General features: G+C 38.1%; 1 protein-coding gene across 8 annotated transcripts in view; it reads right to left on the bottom strand.

Annotated features, from left to right (window-relative positions):
• Positions 1 to 21,030, bottom strand: part of EMCN (endomucin) — a 92,710-nt gene that overhangs the window by 6,712 nt on the left and 64,968 nt on the right. For all 8 annotated transcript variants that reach the window (XM_072939982.1, XM_015243288.3, XM_015243289.3 and 5 more), the window contains exons 5-10: positions 16,838 to 16,930; positions 16,122 to 16,175; positions 14,159 to 14,254; positions 10,192 to 10,216; positions 8,945 to 9,006; positions 3,651 to 3,724 (exon numbers count right to left, since the gene is read on the bottom strand). In XM_072939982.1, the coding sequence (XP_072796083.1) occupies positions 3,690 to 3,724; positions 8,945 to 9,006; positions 10,192 to 10,216; positions 14,159 to 14,254; positions 16,122 to 16,175; positions 16,838 to 16,930 (365 nt within the window). In that variant the 3' untranslated portion in view covers positions 3,651 to 3,689. The remainder of the gene's footprint in view (positions 1 to 3,650; positions 3,725 to 8,944; positions 9,007 to 10,191; positions 10,217 to 14,158; positions 14,255 to 16,121; positions 16,176 to 16,837; positions 16,931 to 21,030) is intronic.

Genomic DNA, 21,030 nt, shown 5'->3' with positions numbered 1-21,030 from the left:
AAATTGTCTCAAGAATTACTTTTGCTGGTTGTATAATGTCATCGATTGGTTGAAACATAATTTATTTGAAATTTCCATACCATTAGACATGCTGTTTCTAAATGTTTGCTACCGTTCCTTGTATTTTAATCTTTAATCACATTCAAATAATTTCCTTATGAAAAGTTCCTAAAAGTGAAGTTACTAGCTGACAAATGTGAATATTTTAAGTCCCTTAGTTAGTATTATCAAATAGTTCTTCAGAAAGATTAATCCAATTTATACTTTCAAATGCAGCATATGGAATAGTTGCTTCACCAGTATTATTTTTTAAAAATAAAAGAAAGAAAGCTCAAGCAAATTGAAGGTTATAATTTTTTTGATCTTAATTCATATTTTTGATTAGTAATAGTATAGGACCTCTTCTCTACTTTTATATTACTATTTCTATTTCATCCTCTATGAATTGTCGGCTCATTTTTAAATTTTCCAATTCGTATAAATGCCTTTGTATGTTTAGGATATTAATTAGTTGGCCTCATATTTATGACAAACATTTCCCCAATTTATAATTTATAATTTTCTTTAGGATAAGTTTTTTTAATGTTTGGAGGTTTTAAGTCATGATGTGGTAGAATTCCTGCCTTTACTGTTAAATTTTCTTATATTGTTTCGTGTTTTGAAAATTCTTAATCAGACGTGTAGTAAAATCTAACTGATCTTCTTTCTCTTTTTTTACCTGCAGTTCTTTATACATTTTCCCTATATAGATATTATTAGCTAATGTCCTCACTTTCACACTCATTATTACCTGGTTTGTTCAGACCACTTGCTGGCATCAATAAGAAAAGGATGTGTTTGCCTGCTCTACATTTTCACGGAGAAATTCTGGCCTCAGCAGAAGCTCTATGTAATCAAATCAATTCCTTTAGCTGTGTTATCCTTGTCACTCCTTGTTATAAGAGAATTAATCTCAGAAGAAGATAACAGACTATTTGCATTGTAAATGGGCACAAATATGTGTAAAAATACATACAGCTAATATGTCTCTAATCTTTGTGTCCAGTGGCCTTCAAAACATGACACAAGTTGTTTTTGCACTAATAGGCATTTTGAGGGTGCCATCAGCTACTAGCTGGGACCAAAGTGAGTTATACAGGAAAAGTTTAAGCTAAAATAATCATTTTTTTATTCTTAAGAAATCATGGTCCCTAAATTATAGCAATAAATCTACAGTGAAAGGATAATATTTTCTGAAGCTCCTATCAACCTTCCTCCTGTGGACATAAAAGTCTCAGAGATTTTAGAACTAGTTTGATGAATTGTATCAATCATGTCCATATAGCTGTAAATTTTTTTCTCTAATTATTTTCTTATTTCTTGTGTCTGATTTCATGTTCTCACTAGACAAAGCTTTGCAGCGAGGGCAAGGATCATAGATGAAAAGTATTTTGGAATTCCTGTCTGCACTGCCAAATTACATTAAATATAATATTCTGCACAAAATAGATGATCATTATAGGAAGCAGTAAGCATTAAATACATCTAAAAATTTCTACTGAGATGAAAATTTTAAACATGAGTGAATGTTTCTATCAGGGTTTGCTACTGAGTACAGATCCAAAGACTTCTCAACTTCTTTTCTCAACTTCTAGTTCTGATAAATACGTTCCTACTTATCCTGAATTTCTGAGTTGGTATCTGATTTCTAGCTGATAACCTAGAAAGCAATTACTCACTGGTTACTACATTTAAAGTACAGTGGTTGCTGAGAAATATATTGAAAAAGGGTGAGACAAATAGGCAATAGAATTAACAGATGTCAAATGTGCTTCTTCCCATTACTTTCTGATATTTACCCTTCAGAACATCGTTATGTAATTCCACAATTACTCAGAAAGGCGACAGAAGCAATTTGCCTCTGCAAATCAAAAGACATGAAATCAGACACTAGGAATATTTTTGTAAAGTACAAAAGCTGAAAGAAAAGGGAGCTGGAGGATAATTCATTTTGTCCTCGTCTCCTATACACTTCTTTCTCTTTCCAACTGAACAGAAGACTTTGTCTTCCTCCAAATTGGACAATTAGTCACTAAGATTTGAGCATTCTGATCATCTAGAAAGCATCCTTGTATCAACCACAGGGTTGCAAAGAAACCATAGCTGGTATGGAAGGAGGTTTTCCATGCACTAGCGAGGGCTGAACCACGAGTCTCCATGAATTCCTCAAACTTCTCTGCTTCTTGACTCTTGCATCTGACAGTCCTTTGCAAAAAAGGACAGGCAAACTTCCCGCTTCCTCTCATCCTAACCCACCCCTTGCTGGATGGAGAAGGATGAAATTCTGACACTGATGCATATGTCTGGATGACACACACTCCTTTGTCTATGTCTCCGCTCCCTGTCAGAGAAGTGTGGCTGGCATCACTTACTCAACAGACACTCGATGAGTATCCGTAACAGCGCTGCATTAGTGCTGGGAAGTAGACGTGGGTAGTGGACATAGCAGTGATATTCCTCCCAATGGACATACCCAGCATGACTACCATTGTGGTCAGGCCAATTCTTGGCATATACCAATTTATTTGTTCTTTTGCCTTTTTACTGTTAGTTGCCAAAGGCCACATTTTCCTGCAGGTTCTAACAATTACCAAACACTAATTGGGAGGGCACTTATTCAATGCTTCTTGTGAAAACTAAAGTCGGAAGGAAATTTTCTTACCCAATTCTAGGAAAGCAAACCACAATCGCACGCTGAGCTGGGAAGGGTAATTCCCGTGGGCCTGAAATTGGCCTGACTGCTGTACTGAAATAAGACATGTACCAGCGTTGCACTGACTCCTGGTCAAAGTGTGGAACCTGCAGAATAACAGTTGCTGCAGAAAACCAGTATCCCAAGTTTTGAGCAGTTTTAATTATTTATTGATTAGCAATAATTGTAATGAGATTGATCACTTTGCATCTGCTCTCACTGAGACACCTGGAGGGCTCTGTCACTCATGCAGTTATATAGCTGGAATATGCCTATGTGAGTATCTGGGTACAAGAAACCCTGGTGGAGAGCGTACGTTGGATCACTTTGTTTGAGGTACTCTGTGCACACACCCATGGTTCCCGGTCCCAGAGAGAAAGCACATCCCGGTACGGTCCTTAGCCGGGAGGACAACTGGCCCTCCTACCGGGCATCACTGGACCCCTAGCCCTGAGCCAGCCTTTGGCTGTGACGCACATCCTTACTTTAATGCAGCTGCTGCGTCATACTCTCTTCCTGCAATAAACTGCAAGTTTGTCAGCACTGACATTTTGGGTCCTGTGAGTCTTCCTCAGCAACAGAACTCTGTCTAACCGCCACTGTTAGTTAGTGTGTGTACTGACCCAGGCAGAGGCAAACTGCATCTGTGAGAAAACGTTACCGACAGGCAGAAAGAGCGAACTGTATCATTCCTGAGGTAGGCAGGGCAACTGGAAGAATCTGCTACAGCCCCCAAGACACTCATTTCTCTGGCAAGTCTTCTTAGAGTTTGTTTTTTAGACAAATGGAAAATGATGGCTTCACTGACACAAGCCATTAACTTTTCAGCTTTTAAAATCTTTAAAAATAATCTGAGCTGCAGCAAGCTAACAAAACAGATATTAATGAGCATCTCAGTGAATGAAATTAGAAAACTTACATATTTATTGCCCAGGTGTGGAGAGGATTCATCAAGCTGTCAGTTCTTGGTTTTTCCTTGTGCTGAATGCTCACCTAAAAGCAGAAGATACATTTGGATCTATAAGCTCAGAGAGCGAATCAGGATGAAAATAAAGTTTCTTGGCTTGTGTTTTGTTTTTCAACGGAAGTCTAATTTTCCTTCCAGAATGTCATTAGAACCGCAGTTTATGTCTTGGTATTGCCTGGAAATTGTTCACCAAGATTTATGAGCTTTTTTCAGCCATTGTTTGTGTTCACCCTGGAGGAGCAATGCTTACTCACTCCCTGGGAGCAGGGGGCGTGAGTTGGGAGGTGAAAACAAGGGAGGCCCCGAGGGAATGAGTTACTGACTTTTGCTTGTTCTAGGAGCTGGCTCTGCCTAAGCAGAGCTATGTCATATATTTGAAGTGCCGTTTTATCAGGAAGACGTTCTAGGCACCTCTGTTGAATTAATTCAGTGAGTTTCGTGAAAATGAATGTATAGGTCAACACAAATACTTTGGTGACATACAAAACAGCCCAGGGACCATTACTCACAGTAACAGCTATTCCATCGTCCAATCTAAAGATAAATATTAACTGAGGATGATGGGAAGCTGGGAGACCCCAAGCATTCTTCCATTCTACTGGATCTGTGGTCACAGCATTTCCCATTGCCTGTGTCTTTCAGGTAGATTCAAGTATCAACATCAGCCACATGATATAAAAGCATCAGGGGTCAAAGTCTCCAGCCTTGAGAATAAATGTCATCGTTTTGCTCCAGCTTTTATCTGCCAGTTAGGAAACCAGTCTTCTGGGGACTCCACTGATCTCACCTATCACCTGCATGGGCCTGGCGATACTAAGCAGTGCTGGAGACCTGTGAGGACAACCCCAGGACTCCCCTTTAAGAGCTCCTTAGGTCTTGTGCCCTGAGGAATGCCAAGCACGGAGCACAGCCCTCACAGCCCCTACCCCAGCACAGCCCTCTGCTCACTATTGTGTATTTTGCAAAAGGCACAGCACCTCCTGGAATCCATGGCTGTAAAGTGCAGGAATGAGAAGTAAAAAAAAAAAAAAAGAGAGAGAAAGAAAGAAATATTTATTGAACTGCTTGTGTCTGCCAGAAGTCATGCAAAGCAAACCATATGAAAATCATTACAGTTCTTAATATCTCCCTAAATATCTTCTAAAGTCTGTCTAATTGGGAACAGAAAATGTGGAAAGATTCAAAAATCATACGATTCCAATAAGAGTTACAATAATGATACGTGGTAAAAGCAAGCAAAATACATACAGACGTAGAACAAAACAACTGGAAGAAAATACACCAAATGCCAACAGTGATTCTATCACGTTTGTCTCTCATACGTAACTTTTAATTCTATTCTCTATTTTTCTTTATTCTCCCTTATGCATCATGTGGCCAAATACTAAAATGGCAGTTCAAGCCATGAACAGATATTACAGGGCAGTGATGCATGCTGACTTGCCAAACCAACAATAAGAGGCAAGAAAGACCATGGACATTTGGGACATTCAGGGAAGCCTGGTGTGAATACAGAGACTGAGTCCAGTATTGAAGGACTGAGAAGACAGAATCTATGTATGGCTTTCTAAATCTATGAATCCTTTGCTTATCTTTATACTTTAGTTCATTTCTAGTTGTTAATGAACTTTTATTTGTAAAAACAAACAAAAAGACTGTACATTTATGAGTAATTACCATAATATACTAATTAGTATTAGTATACTAATAATATGTGAATAATGTTTAATGACCAGCTAGGAGGGGGAGGTGGGAGTGACTAAGGGGATCAGCGCACTGTCCCCTCCTTCAGGAGCGCTTGAGGTCAGTGAGGAAGATGGGGGATAGGAGATGAGTGAGACCTGGGGAAAATATGTTATTAAGTGGTTCAGAAATTGAACAAGAGAAGGCTTGGTACATCACAGAAGGCCTTGTAGACATGCTAAAGTATTTGCACTTAATCTAAGGTAACGCAAACTAATCAGAGTTTTCCAATCAGAGGAAAATTATAATGAATTCAGATCTGCTTTTTTCTTTTTCTAAGTAGTTCAAAATCAAATAGTGCTTTAAAATTAAATTCAGTGATACCGTGTTTTCTTTCTTTTGTGGAATCATGTATTCCTTAATTTAGACTAGTTTCTTTCATAATTGTTATAGCCTTACATGTTAAAATGAGATAATGTCTATTAACTTTCTGAGATGTACAAGTGGGAATTACGTTTAAAATGCATCATGTCACATGCATATTTTGCAGTCAATCATGGTGATGTTTAACTTGGCAAGATTTCTCACTAAACCTTAATGAGATCTTACATGTTCTCATAAAGGACTCCTTGATCTGCTATTTTTGGAGCTCATTTTTTTCTGGAAACACATTCTTGTTTATAGCCTAGAAGGCTTTCTCTTTTACCTTAAAGAAAGCTTCCAATTGAAATAATCACATTTTAAACATTTATGGGCTACATTTTTAACAGAAGGACCTTGCTTGAGAGAGAACATATTTAGAGGAAGCAGGAAGTGTGCGTGGTTGAATATCATGGCCAGTCAGAGAAGGAGGAGGATCTGGGGCAAGGAACTGCCTTATCAGGAGAAAATATTGAGAACAATAATCATTACTCATAAAGGCTTGTAGAAACCCAGAAAAGTTAGCATCCTCTGGCATTCCACCTGAAGGTAGGTTTCTGCAGAGCTCTGTTTCCTTGGAGATATGGTTATTGACCTCTAAAATGGCAAAATTTATTTTGAGATATAAGACCAGAGTTTATAAATTGAAGTACTGACCAATCCAGTGAATTCTTAAGACCACTGAAGCTCAAATGTCATGTTGTTACCCACTTCAGTATATTAATTAACACTGTGTTTCTTAGGCCAAGCAGCAGCTAACATAAAATGTAACAATCACCAATTCTGAGTGGTGGGTAGTCACACATTTGTTCTATCAAATTCTTTTCTGTATTTTTAACTGTTTAAAAAATTTATACAGGAGATAATAGAAATTTGGGCTACATCTGTAAACTTATATAAAACCTCATTTCAGATTTTATTCTAGTTGTATTTTAGGAAAGATGCCACTAGTAGGATGTTTGAGTAAAAATATTTCTAATAATGTAACTTCTGTTGCGTGTGGTGAGCCTAGTTTTATAAAGAAAGCACGTTTGAGTAAGTTTTGAAAGACGGTGGGAAGAGATTTGATTGTATGTGTTTTAGGAGTCAGTAAGTCCTGTTAATGGCGGACAGACTTTAACAAAGACTGTGGTAGTACAAAGGGCATTTGGAGTTCATTATGTTTGAGATGATTAACTCTAGGCTATTGAAATCAACTCCGAATCACCAATCTCAGTTTTGCCCTATAACCAAATATTTTCTATGTTAATCAGCTAGGTTGACCTTTGAGAGGTTATTTCATTAAAAGAGATGTGCTTCCTAATTTAAGGTTGGCAGAAATAGAAGTACCAGAGACTAGATCTTACTATTTCAATAATAATATTTCTTCCTTAGACCTGTGACCTGAAAAGTTACTTATGAAGAAAAAGAAGTTTGGAGAGTTAAGAGTCTTAATCATCCCACCACGATTTATCCACTTATTACTGTAGTTACTATGAGAGTGGGAGATGGAATTAATCTTACATAGAATTTTCCTTAGGCCTTAATGAAGAATCAGATACCACATGTGCAACCAAGAAATACAAGGTTCTCTGGGGTTTTCCCCTCCTGGAAGCCTCAATTGTCATTTCCCTGGGAGAAGCAGGTGGTGGAGCAAATGGTCCTGGTCCCAGCCCACTCCTCACAAGGAGAACAGGGACTCCTATGCAGAGGCTTCCAAACCACGGCTTGGAGAGCCCCAGAGGCTGCTGAGTGTTTAATGAGATTTCCAAGGGAATAAAGGACAGTGCGTGAAATCACTGTGATGCGGCTTTACGAGCCACAGGCAGACTCAGAACTTTCCTTGATAAACGGTGGAGTCACACTCAAGGTCCTTCATGAGCTTACTCGAGACTAGTTCACATTTAGCCTGACCAGTAGAATAGGCTTGGCTGCTTAGTCAAGGCTGGAAAATAGCCAGGGGACACCGGTGAGTGGTCTCTGATTATCCTATGGGCGAATTTTACTCTTTTGCTCATTCAGATGGTTATATTCAGGAGAACAGTGGGGGAATAAAGAAATGTGTACATCAAAGAACAGAAGAGATATGAGGATGAGAGCCTCTCAAAGGAAAATGGCTCATGTGAGGAGTTTGGCCATGTCTGAAGATTTTGGATGTTCTTGCTTTTCAACTCTTCTGTTTGTCTGTTGTACTTTGTTTGAGTTGGAATTTCCTACCTGAAATTGGGACCACATTCAGCCTTTGACATCTTGCTCTTGAATTGGGACTATATTTATAACCTTATATTTTACAAAATTGTTTTTTGCAACATATTTATAATGTCATTTATCATTCAACAGTTCTCACTTTACATAACATGTGTTCTGAGACTATGTTGTATAGGTAAAATTGAGAGGGCAGAATACTTTAAGTGTTTTTAATGTCACCTGATATTTAAATTAGAGCTACATGGATTGTTTTGTAAAACTAATTATTACTTTGTATTTATCTGTTTTGTCAAATTGATGTTTTAAATACTTGGTCTACTCAAAATGAAAAAAGTAATCTACTTTTTTAATATTTAAAAGCTATCTAGCCTCTCATTTTTCATCGCCCTTGGTATAAATATAACTCATACAAGTCATATCTATATTTTGAAAACTTTTACATTTCAAACCAAACAAAATCAAAACCTAAGAAGTTGGAAAAAAGAAGTATAAACTTTACCAACAGGAAATTATGTTTTGTTCTTACTGAGAAGCTCAATTAAAATTATATGAAATGGTGTAAAATATGATTTACATTTTATATGATGAATCCTGGTTCCATTCGACTATATAGTCATTACCAAAAATGAAACAAATCCACAGCAATAATACATTTTTAAAAACCCTGTAGCATACTTAATTTTTTATGCCACTACTGCAGAATAGAAATGCCTCGTCACCACCCATTCCTTAGAACATGTCTATACTCAGCCTCTGAAAGCCACAGTCTAACAATCTTACCAAAAATAATATTTCTACAGCTCATCTTTCCTTCATAGGAGAATTTTCTGTTTCTTGGGAGTTAATAATCGTCTATTTCTAAGAAGTTATGCTTTTTGGTTATGTTCACATGAACAAAATCCAAGTTAGATTTTGAAATAACCATTTTTCATCTAATCAACAATCTGGGAGCTTACCAGACTCATGAGAAATTGTCTTAACAGTGAGAAGCTTCACACTCTCTTTATCGGACTGAGGCCTATTTGGAACAGAAAACGTTTGAGTTAACACCACAGTAATTAGCATTACATATCTGTAAAAGAAAGTAAACATGATATAAACAGAAAGAAGAAAATACACATGCATAGATATATATTGTTTTATGTGTTTCTACAGCAAAATCTGTGTCTCTTCACATACAAACTCACAGACACTTTGATAGCAATTTCACTTCTGGAATCAAGCCAAAAAACCTGGGTCATTCTGTTACAGTGATGATCATCAGATAAATTCAACATCAAGATGCGTCACAAGAAACACCTGTCACAAGCTCCACGTTGCACATGCCCCCAGTTCTGTGAATTGTGAAGGGGAAGATACAGAAATATCTCCAAACCTTTTGGACTGATGCTGAGTTCTGGGGACATTCGTTTTCATGAGGTCGTGATAACTGCAGGGTAGTGTCTGAACTGTCTATTTTAATTAAGAGCTCCCATCTATCCCTTCTCTGATTGGAAATAGTTTCAAACTCCAATCCCTCTCCTTGGGCATCTCAAGAACCTCTACTTTTAATTAAGAAGGGTAGGTGACGTAGGGGCATTGTTCTTAAAGTTCACAATCCAATGAACACACATGAACACCCATAAAAAGGCAGGCTACAAAGTCAGGTCAACACAGAAAACTTAACCACAGAATGTGGTTTTGACATTGAAATATTTTGTCTGTGCAGCACCTTTAGTGTAACAGTTGGCTGGAGTGCTAACAACTGTTTTACGTGTTTTAATAAAGTCAAAGCAGAGAAACCATCTGCTGTTAAAGGAAAGCCACCCAGAGCCGTATCAAGGTGCAGCCATGATTCTTCCCAAATCGTGAGAAACATATTGAGATTTTCAATAGGAAAACTATTTTAAAACTCTAAATATGTATTCTATGAATTTCTCCTCGTGGTTATAGCCATTCCTCTATCTTCCATTTCAACGTTTGATTTCTGATTTTACGACTTCACTCAAGCTTAAGAGCAATCTTCGCTTTTAGTTGGAATTTCTCTGTTGAATAGAGAGAGAGCTCTCTGATAATAGTTAGCCAAATGCTGTATGTCGTGCTTTCTACACAAATATTTTAAGAAACAAAAGAAAAGGTATGAGTAGAGTATCAATACTTTTCCCTATGTAAACAATAGGGTCAGAGTTTCTAGGGGAAACAACAGAGATGTGGCATTACTTACTGGTCATTTCCATTTTCCGGGGTGCCTAGAAGAGGAGGGAACTGTTACTAGAGTTGCAGGGAGCTTGGCCACAAAAAAATTTAAGACCCCTGCCCCTTTCTGTGCAAAGATGTTTCTAAAGCCAATTTTTAACTTATTCTCTCCCCGCACCCCACGTCCCGTTGACCATTTTCTCAGACATGGTTACTACTCCTTCTTCAGTCACAGCTAGCACATTCACGGTTCAGTCTCAGCTAGACCAACCCCACTGAACTTGGTTCTGGACAAATCTTAATCTTATCATTTCATATCGCTGTGTGAAACTATTATCCGTGATCGCACATCCTGCAGACACCAGAAAATGTCTCAGCTTATTTCAGTATCTCTGAAAAAAAAATTCTCCTTAAAGTATCAAATTACCTTTATAACACAGAATTGAATTTTTGGCTTTTCTTTATACGTTGCTCTCTCTGGGGACACAAATCACTGTATTTATGGTGCACCACGATGCAGATATTGCTTCTAATTGCATCTGAAGCTCAAGGATTCAGCCTCTCAAAAGAGCCCTGCAAAATGTCCATGAAGCTGCTAACTGCAACTAATCTTCCATCTGCTTTGCCAGCCTGTTCCACGAGGGTCAGGTAGGAAACAAGTTGGGCTTAGAGCAGAAACTCAGAATGATTCACTCTGCTCGAGAGCATGGCCTCTTGGGAGCAGACCTTGGTGGTCAAACCTTATATGAATCTGTGGCCTGTTAGGCAAAATATGTAATGTAATCACTTAAGTTCCTTGCTTGGTTCCGGATTTTGCTGTAGTTTTATTCCATTGCTACTCAGTTCCTATCTCTCGGATATCCTTTCATCTCTAATCTGTCTTCTGTCATCAGGATATGCCCTTGGAATATAATTCTCCTGTCTTTGCCTACCATTGTTTTATAAAGACCTTGATCTCCACTAATGTTTTGGCTACTTCTACTTCTATCCCCTTGGCAAAGATGCTGCAACATGAATCTTAATCCCTCGAGTTTAATTCATGGCACCATATGCTGTTCACCAACTAGATCTAACCTCATCTTCCCTACCATCAGTACAGTTTTAACAGCATTTTAAAATTTCCATTATAAGTGTTATATATGATACCACATGTGATGCTCATAGCTGTTTTAGAATGAGTTGGTATTTTTTGTATGCCTTTATTTTTTTCCTTAGAATACTATGAGTTCATTAGCAGATATGCATACTAACAGACGACTTCCTGCGTATTTGCCATTCTCATTTGAGTTAAAGCTCAGACTACTGTCAGCATTATCCAGATAAGCTTGTTTTCATACCAAAATCTCTGATTCGTGTTGGCTTCCAGAGAGCAGAGTGGGTTTACAAATTTTCCGAACTTAATGAAGTCTCACCCACATACCTGAAGAACGATTAACTGTGGTGTTTAATGGTGCTAGTTTAATGATAACAATACTATAAATTCTGTTTAGAAAATCAGGTTGACAACAATCAAATAGATTTGGTTAGTTGTACGATTGTCAAACTTGGCTATGAAGTATTTTATGCTTTCAGAATAACTCTCCATAGTGGTAGGAATTGTACACTTTTTTTTCCTGCATGATTCAGTTCATCCATAAAGTCCTCTTTCAGAGAAAATGTCAGCTTTTCGGATAACTTACTTGCAAATCATCCTAAGCAAAGCAGTTTTTCACTACAGGGTATTCTTCCAAGTGAATTTAACCCATTGATTTTTTCCCTGTCCTCGATACTCAATGCCCACTGGCTTCCACCTGGCTGGCTGCTGCCCATAGAAGATAGTACTGGTTGTTTAGAAACACAGAGAAATTAAACTGATTTGTAAAAATGCTATTTCCCCTCTGGAAACTGAGTGAGGAAATACATTTCAGACATTATTAAGAAGTTTATTCACTAACTCCCAAAGGGAAAGACATTGATTTGTTTTCCTCTTATTTTCCACCAAAAGTAAAATGAGCACTGCTGTTTCTGTCTTATCACTTTGCCTTGCACTGTCGGGCTCGCGCGCTAACGGTCCCTGGCCTCGGGAACAGTGTTCGTTGGTGTCCTGGGGGCGCACTGTCCACGGGGTAACAAAGAAGAGCGTGACGTATGTATCTTGTAAAAATAATTGATTTTTACTTTTTAACAGTATATGAGGCTTAGAGTTCAGTTAGTGAAATAATTAGAATTAAAGTGAGGAAAAAGATTCTATTTTACTGAAAACTAAAAAAGTTGACTCAACAAGCATATCATAAGGCTCTGCTATATACTGTGCACAAAGCAATGTGAACGACACGTAGTTTGGGACTTGGAGGGGCCACCTGATGTGATGGATGGAAGGTCTGTGTCCCCCTACAATTCATATGTTGAACCTTGACGCCCAATGTGATGGTATTAGGATGCTGGGCTTTTGGAAAATGATTAGGTCATGAGGGGCGAGTCCTCATGAATGGGCTTAGTGCCCTGATAAAAGAGACCCCAGAGAGTTCTTTAGTCCCTTCTGCCATGTGAAGACACAGGCGGATCTAAAAACCAGGAAGACGGCGTTCATCAGACATTGGATCTGATGGTGCCTTGACTGAACTTCTCAGTCTCCAGAACTGTGAGAAATAGATGTTGGTAGTTTGAGCCACCTGGCTGTGGCATTTTTGTTGTAGCAACCTAAACAGAATAAGATGTTCAACTTGCAGGGGAAGCAGGTATATGGAGACATCCCTATACTATAGTGTGATGAAAAATATCATTAAATTCTGTAAAATTAGCCATACGAGAACACACCACTCTGCTTAAAGAGATGGTGTGTTAAAAATATACATTAAATTTGCTTTTAAGCTAGATCTTAATGGATACGTGGGTAGGACATTCTAGGAGAAGGAATGACCTGGATGAAGGCACGGATACACAGCACTACAAAATATAACCAGGAAGGTGGCTGAAATGGGAAGATGATTGGAGTTTAAGACAACACAGAGGAGTGCTGAGTCATGAGAACTAAATGGGGACTCAGATGAAGCATCAAGTGAAAAACAGAGCTCAAGTTCCTAGAACAAAAAAAAGACTGAATAAAGACTGAAAGAAATCTGAATAACATAGGAACTTCAGTTAATAATTTTGGTTAAGTCATTGTGACAAACATACCATACTAACGTTAAGATGTTAATAATAAGGATATTTGGGAACTCTCTGTAACTATCTTCACAATTTTTCTGTAAATCTAAAACTATCTTAAAATATAAAAGTTTATTTTGGACAACTCTTGAAAATATACTGCCATTATGGGAACCATAAATATTCAAGAGGCAAGGAGAAGAAGATGATACAGCAAAAAGGAGAAAATGAAGACTGAGGGTGTAGAAGAAAGCTGTGTCATTTTAAATGAAAGAAGAAAGACTTTTGGACGCTAATGGAGAGATTAAGGAGGATAATAAAGAATTGTCAAACTGGAATCCCTCTAAAAATTGCAATTGTGTTCAATCCCGAGGAACCGATTCAATCAGCAGAACATACAGTCGAGGAAGACACCTTCATTGGAAGGAAACTGTGCCTCCCAGGAGGGAAATTGGTCACAAAACACTCTTCAAATCATGGGTCCCTAAGTGAAATCCTCAGCAATACTTCCCTTCATTCTTTGTTACATGGAAATGGAACAAATCTTAACTGTAGCTAAGACATGTCATTTTATGGCTTCTTTTCTACCGTATTTCCCCGCCCACCCACAAAACGAGGGCTATTTCATTAAAAAGAACTTGTCCATGTTTGATCATATCTGCCACTAGTAGTTAATTCCTGTTCCTTACATTCACCAGTGTTCACTGGATTTCTCTGCCCCTCTTCCTCTATTTCTGTGATCAAGCAGTACGGCATTTGGTTTCTGTGTGTAATTCCTCTCTCCCCTTAAGAGTGTAAATTCAAGTTTAGACTAAGCATGTTTATTCTCTTGTTAGGAAAACAAAATGAAACAAAACACTGTTACCTACCTGGGTCTGTCTTCCAGCACATTCGATACAAACCCACCAGAACAAAGACTGAAAGTGTTATGACAATCAAAGCAATAACCACAGGCAAAATAATACCTAAAAAGCATTGGAGACATTGTCAGTTAGAGTGGCTACTGAATTTCACAACAAATAGTTTATGAACTGAGCAAAAGCATTCATGCTTCCTTTCTTCTTTAAACATCATTCTTATTACAGACTTTATATTTTAGACAAAGAAGATGCATCCGATTGCTCTAGTTGTCATTTCTGATATATCCACTTGATGTCAGTCTTGTAGCCCTTCTAAAATAAAACTCCAGCCCTAAGGAAGGCAGCTCCCACCTTCCTGGAGACTGGAGGAATGAGGAGATGGGAGACTGGCCAGGCAGATGTCCTCTAGAACTATGGTCAGACCCACATGCACACTTTATATTCTCTACTGCTTTATAATGAAGTTACTAACATATCTGTATTTGAATCTGTATCTATATATCTTGGATGAAGGCAGTCAAAAGGCACAAACTTTCAATTATAAGATAAATAAGTTCTAGGGATATAATGTACAACTTGATAAATATAATTAACACTGTTGTATATTACATATGAATGCTGTTAAGAGAGTAAATCCTGAGTTCTCAACACAAGAACATTTTTTCTATTTCTCTAATTTTGTATCTATGTGAGATGATGAGTGTGCACTAAACTTACTGTGATAAGTTTCATGATGTAAGTCAAACCATTATGCTGTACACCTTAAATGTATGTAGTGCTGTGTGTCAATTATATCTCAATAAAAATGGAAAAAAATATATCCCCTACTGGCCCTACTGGCAATGTTCTAGTCATAAAGCTGGCTTCCTAAAAAATTCACAGATACCTTTCTGTAATACTATCCTAAAACTCTAAAAAGGCACACAGTATCATAAATGGATATAAATGGCTATCACGGTGGATTTAATTTCTAAACATGAACAACATGGTCCAAGAAAGATAAGCATGTGTGTGTTTGTGAATACCTGCTTGGGGGAGTGGTGTTGATGCAGTAAATTAGAGTTTTTCCTGTTCTTATTAAGAGGAGGGTTTTGCTGTTGGTTTATTTTAGCATCTGCCTTCTTTTCTAACAATCGTAGTCCAGGTTAAAACAAGAGTGATGAGAGGAAAAAGCTGTCATCGGGACGTAAGGAGAGACACAGACGTTATGGTTACCATTTAGTCAGTAGTCTCCTCTGCTTGCCTGTTCTCCTTATGTTTATCAGGGGTTGAGAACAGCTATCCAGTTCATCTGTTGGGTGGTTTACACTTCGACTCTCATGGGTAAGAGTTTGTTTTAAGTTATGTCCTGCTGGGTGCACATTAGACCTTGGTGAGATCATTAGTGCCTCTCAAAATGAAGATGCCATGAATCAGCAGGTCAGTACACGCAATATTGACTTACTGAATGGAATGACTTTACCTAAACCTAAGATAATCTTTTATCATCACAGCTTCCTGTATATTCATCACATTCTTAATTTCCAGGGAAATTAATGAATATTCTCTATTCAATCCTAGTGTACGCAGTGTGTTGTATGACACATGCTTTTGCTAAAATGGAACACTTCTTAAAAAGCCATTTTTAACATTAAGGTAAAGTCCTATATTGGTGATAATTCATTTTTATGGAGATCTTTCTACCTGTGCACTTTGGCTTATCTGAGACTAGTCTCATCAATTTACCTTGACCCCTGGTGGTAATTGCTGAGCACTAAGGTAAGAAATAAAAAATCCCCAAAGTGTACTCATTAAAACCAGGCTCAACAGGAGGAAATTTTCAAAGCAAGTGGCAGTTATATAGGATTATAATGGGATTGCAGGTTCAGTAAAGTTGAAAAAGGCTATCTATAATTGACTCCTTTCCCATATTGACAACATTCAGACATTCTGCAGATCTACTGCCATGAATGAAGGTACGTCTGTTACTCACTGGAATAAGAGGGGCTGGCTGAAGACGCGCTTGCATTTTTTCCATTCTCAGAACCTATTGGTTAAAGAAAGAAAGAAAGAAAGAAAGAAAGAAAGAAAGAAAGAAAGAAAGAAAGAAAGAAAGAAAGAAAGAAAGAAAGAAAGAGAGAAAGAAAGAGAGAAAGAAAGAGAGAAAGAAAGGAAGGAAGAAAGAAAGAAAGAAGGAAAGAAAGAAGGAAGGAAAGAAGGAAGGAAAGAAGGAAAGAAAGAAAGAAAGAAAGAAAGAAAGAAAGAAAGAAAGAAAGAAAGAAAGAAAGAAAGAAAGAAAGAAAGAAGTAAACCTTTGGTTAATGAGTACCAATCCTCACAATCTTCCCCACACCTCTCCGCTCCTCATTTATACGGGCATCTGAGATCTATAGCTATGAAGCTTCAAAGTGAAAACATTTTGTCTGAAAGAGCTCTGTTTTGTGAATCAAGAATGACAGGGAATGAACATACACAATCTGATGTGTGTGGACACGTGCACACACCCATGATACCAGCACCACAATCAAGGTAGTAGACATAGCTGTCACCCCCAAAAGTTTCCTCTTTCCCCTCCCTTTTTTGTGGATGTGCAGTTTTTTTTGTGTATCAGTTATACTTCAATAAGCTGTTTTTTTTAGGCTGGTGGGATTTTCTTGGTGAGAAGGGTTAAGCGAAGCAAGTTTCCACTCATGCACACAGAAGCCATACTTTGAGACGGTGAGACGTTTTCTGGAATCACTGGTATTGAGGTTAATAAACTGGTTTGGAAAGGTGATGATGCATCTGGTGGTGAGATGTTAACTGTAAGAAAATGATAAATATAGAGTCAGATTATAGTATTTACTCTTCTTACTGAGTTTTTTTGCAGATTCAAACAGCCTGCATTTCTGAAGATCTGTAAAAACTGTTTATTGTTGAATAATGAGGTATACATTATTATACACTAAATCATGAGTTCGTCTATCTCCTCCTGCAGAGATGATTAAATTTGGAATCACAAAACTTTGATATTAGTATTACAGCTTCAAGAACTGGCCAGAAAACTCAAGGAAGTTTCTCACTTACTGCTCTAGCTAAAGCCTGTATCACCTACCGCACAAGACTCTTACAGGATGCAAATCTGCGCAAAACCATTATTTACGTTTTAGCTGTTACAACTCTGGGTGATAGTGATTTTTAATCATCATATTTAAATGGACATAAATGCACTGGACTTTGTATTTTATATTGTTTCTTAGTGGTTAAAGAGAAAGATTACAATTGAGGCTTTGTTTGGAAGAATTAGGGGGAAAATCAAAGAAGGTCCATTTATTTTCATCTTTGATGGCCAGCAGTGATTTGAACTTGTGTGCCTTCTCTAGAGTAACAGCTGCTTGGTTGCATTTTCACCACTGTCCATGCTCTTTTTTTACACGGAAAATGTTAATTTTAAATGTATTATTATTGTTTGTGTGCTTCAGTCAACATTTGCCATCTTCAAGCAGGACTAAAAGAAAAAAATACATAAAAATTTATTATTCTAAATTCATAAACTTCAACACATTTCAAAGAAATATAAATAATTACATATTTTCTAAGTGTACAGCATTTATTCTTGTGAACCTGGGATCAAACGTAGTTTGTATTTAGAAAATTTTTTGGAAAACCATTCTCTTTTTCTTGAAGTGTGAAGTAATATCTTTTCATCACACTTGTTTGCCTTGTCTCGTCACTGAATTGCAGGTTCTTGGAGTGTGAGGGCTGTAACTCCCACCACCTACCACATGAAGCTCTGACCACAGTGGGTGTGCAGTAAAATGTAGCTGACTGCTTGGCTGAACTAAGAGCTATCTCTTATAAACACAGCCCCCTTAGGAGTATTAAGGCCATGCATAATTGCATGGAAGAAATTGATACTGCTTCTGGCTGCCTTAGATCTTTCCTTCCTTGCCACCCACAGCCCAGCACGCACTGCATGCTTATGCATTTTTGACATCTGTGGGGGAAGAATACTGTTAAGAGACTGTACCGTTCTTGCCATGCAAGAGATCTGTGGGAGGAAGCTAGATATATGCCCATAAGAACAAAGAAAAATGTCAGGCTAGTGCACGAAGCAGGCAGAAAAAGGAAACTTAAATACAAGAGTGGGAACTAACTGAAACCTTGGTCCTTAGCTGCTGATTCCAGTGTCAAGTGTTCTAGTGAGGATGAATGTTCTTTTGGTCGTGTTGGTAGAGAATGAGATGGCTGATTAAATAACCAATGGCATTAATCCCCCCCGGCTTTCCCAAGGGTTCATCCTCAAGGCTCCACACTGCACCTTATAACCTTCTTGTAGACAGGCTAGGCAGCAGCCTCAGTTCTGAGTATCATCTATCTGGCTCAGATGAAACTCTCCAAGTTTTCCTCCTTAAAACACGTTGACTGTCCCGTGCCAACTGTTGTTGCTCAGGATCCAGAGGCAGGCAGTAGAATTAACCCTCCTTAACAAAGGACTTACTGGCTCCTTGAAACAGACTTAATTTTTTTTTCTTTTAACCTCAGCCTCCAGTTAATAAATCATTTCGGAATTCAGTACACACACACACACACACACGCACGCACACACACAATTCACCTCTATTACATTTAATGCCTTCTGGTGTTCTCTTTCCTATCCCCTTTAATTTTTTAAAAATACTGTTTTTGATCCACTAATGGGAATTAACTTACAGTTTGAGAAACCCTGTCCATTAGCACGATCATATTGATGAAATTACAGGTCTTGGCTGAATTCATAAATTGTGATTCTTCTGTGGCTAAGATAGAGGATCCATGCCACGATCTGTGGATTTCATTGAGACTCTACTGTCCTACATTATTACTAAAGCATCCTTGGCAGAAGAGGTACAGGAGAGGAACAGTGGATGGTCAAGTGCATGATTGGAAGACTGAGTACCTGGACTCTAGCATTTATTTGCTGTGGCATCTTGGGCAAGTCACTTATGCTCTTTGTGTCTGAGTTCCCACATCTACAAATAGTGATTAAAATTATTCCGCGTCACAGTGTTGTAGTGAAAATTAAATGAGTAAGAATAAATTTAAATTGCTTAGAAGAGTTCTTGAGACTATATGTTTGTACTGTACAATTATAAAATTTTAATATGTTATGTTATATTAATATACTATATTATTTTATAATAACATCCTAAGGTTGTATTGTGATTAGGCACCTAGAAAGTTGTACCTTTCAACTAAAGTCAACTCATCCTCTGTCCTCAAATATTCTAAGTGTAAAGATAAATGAGCAGACATTTCAGCCATGTACATGTTTTCAGATGCTTCTTTGCTCTGGTCAGGAACAGGAGAAACTGGAGTATATGGTGCTCTTAGACGACATAGACTTGCTCTTGGATCCTGACTTTTAGTGACTGTAATGACTACTGAATTGCAGATATGTCATCTCATGGTTTAAATTTAGTTTGCTAACTTCAGGCTAGAACTTGGAGCAAGCTGTTTAAGGCAGATACCCTCAAAACAAAGTCTGTTGTCATAATGTGTATCCAAATTTACCCCATTGGCATCTACAGTGGTACATAGTTGGCCTGTGGTGTAAACCAATTACTAGGTAAATTGTTCATACTTTTAAAGACAGAAGACCTACCGATGTCCCAGAACACCTGTGGTGGCTTTGAGAATGTGCCTCACAGAACGCAAACTACAGACAGTGTAATCGACCAAGGTTCCCCACCTGCTGTCTGAATTCCATCGCTGTTTGCCCTGATGCCATGCCTCCTGTAGGATGCTCTCAGCCAATGGTTGAGTCTGGCAAGGATATGAAAGCAGACCTGCTCCTGGGAGCCATGATCTCCTCCTAGGAGGAACTTGGGCTGGAGGAGTCCCTGATAGCCTTCATGTACCTTCCATAGAGGAAGGCATATAGTATGCAGGTATTAATGGGAGATGAGCATGAGAGGCAGTAGAGGATAAAACGTTCTAGCGTAAAAAGGAAAATAAAACTGTGTCCTATTTTTAGTTCCCTTACATTTCCTATACTTCTTTTTGATATGGGCACAGTTAGTATGTGTCTGAGGGGCTAAATTCAATTGAATTGAATGATTATCAATTGTTTCCATTATTTATAAATAATTGGAACTGGTCTCTAATTGCAATTTGATGGACTCGTGTTTCATTAAAAAAAACTTTTCAGCATTTGACATAATAACTCATTCACTCCTCCTTAACACATCTTCTTCATGTGGCTTCCAGTAGAGTACATGCCACTGGATTTTCTCCAACCTTACGGATAATTCTTCTCAGTCTCCATGGCTGGTTTCACCTCTTCTTTCTGACTCACAATCTAGGATGGTCCCAGGACACAGTCCTTGCCTCATCTCTAACTACACTAATTTCATTGGTGATTTCAATCAATTTCAAGATTTAAATATAATGTCCAAGCCAAGAATCCCCTCAAAATACTTCCATCCCAGACCTCTTTTCTAAACTCCAGATTCATAATAAAGAAAATAATAAAAATCTGAAGCTGAACATGTCCAAAATTGAACTTCTGCTCTTTCTGCAGCCTTCCTGTCCTAGTTAATGGTAGGTCTCCCTTCCACTTCTTCAGCCAAAGACCGCAGAGTTTTTTTGATTTCATCTCTTTCTATCCTGTTCCACATGCAACCATCAAGAATATCCGTAGGTGCCACCTCCAAAATGTGTTCCAAGTTTGGAGATTTCATGCCACCGACCCTATGGCCACCCTGGTCCAAGCTACCATCATCTCTGTCCTAGAAAATCTACAAAAGAGAACCTTGCTTCATTTGACAGTCTCTCCTCAGCTCTCAGAGCAATACTTACAGAACATGAGTCAGATCACGTCACCCCTCTGTTCAAAACCCCCAGTGCTTCTCCCCTGCACTTACAGAAGAAGTCAGAGTCCC

This window comes from Vicugna pacos, chromosome 2 (genome assembly GCF_048564905.1).
Source record: "Vicugna pacos chromosome 2, VicPac4, whole genome shotgun sequence".
Lineage (NCBI taxonomy): Eukaryota > Metazoa > Chordata > Mammalia > Artiodactyla > Camelidae > Vicugna > Vicugna pacos.
This window is presented reverse-complemented; position numbering and strand designations above follow the sequence as displayed.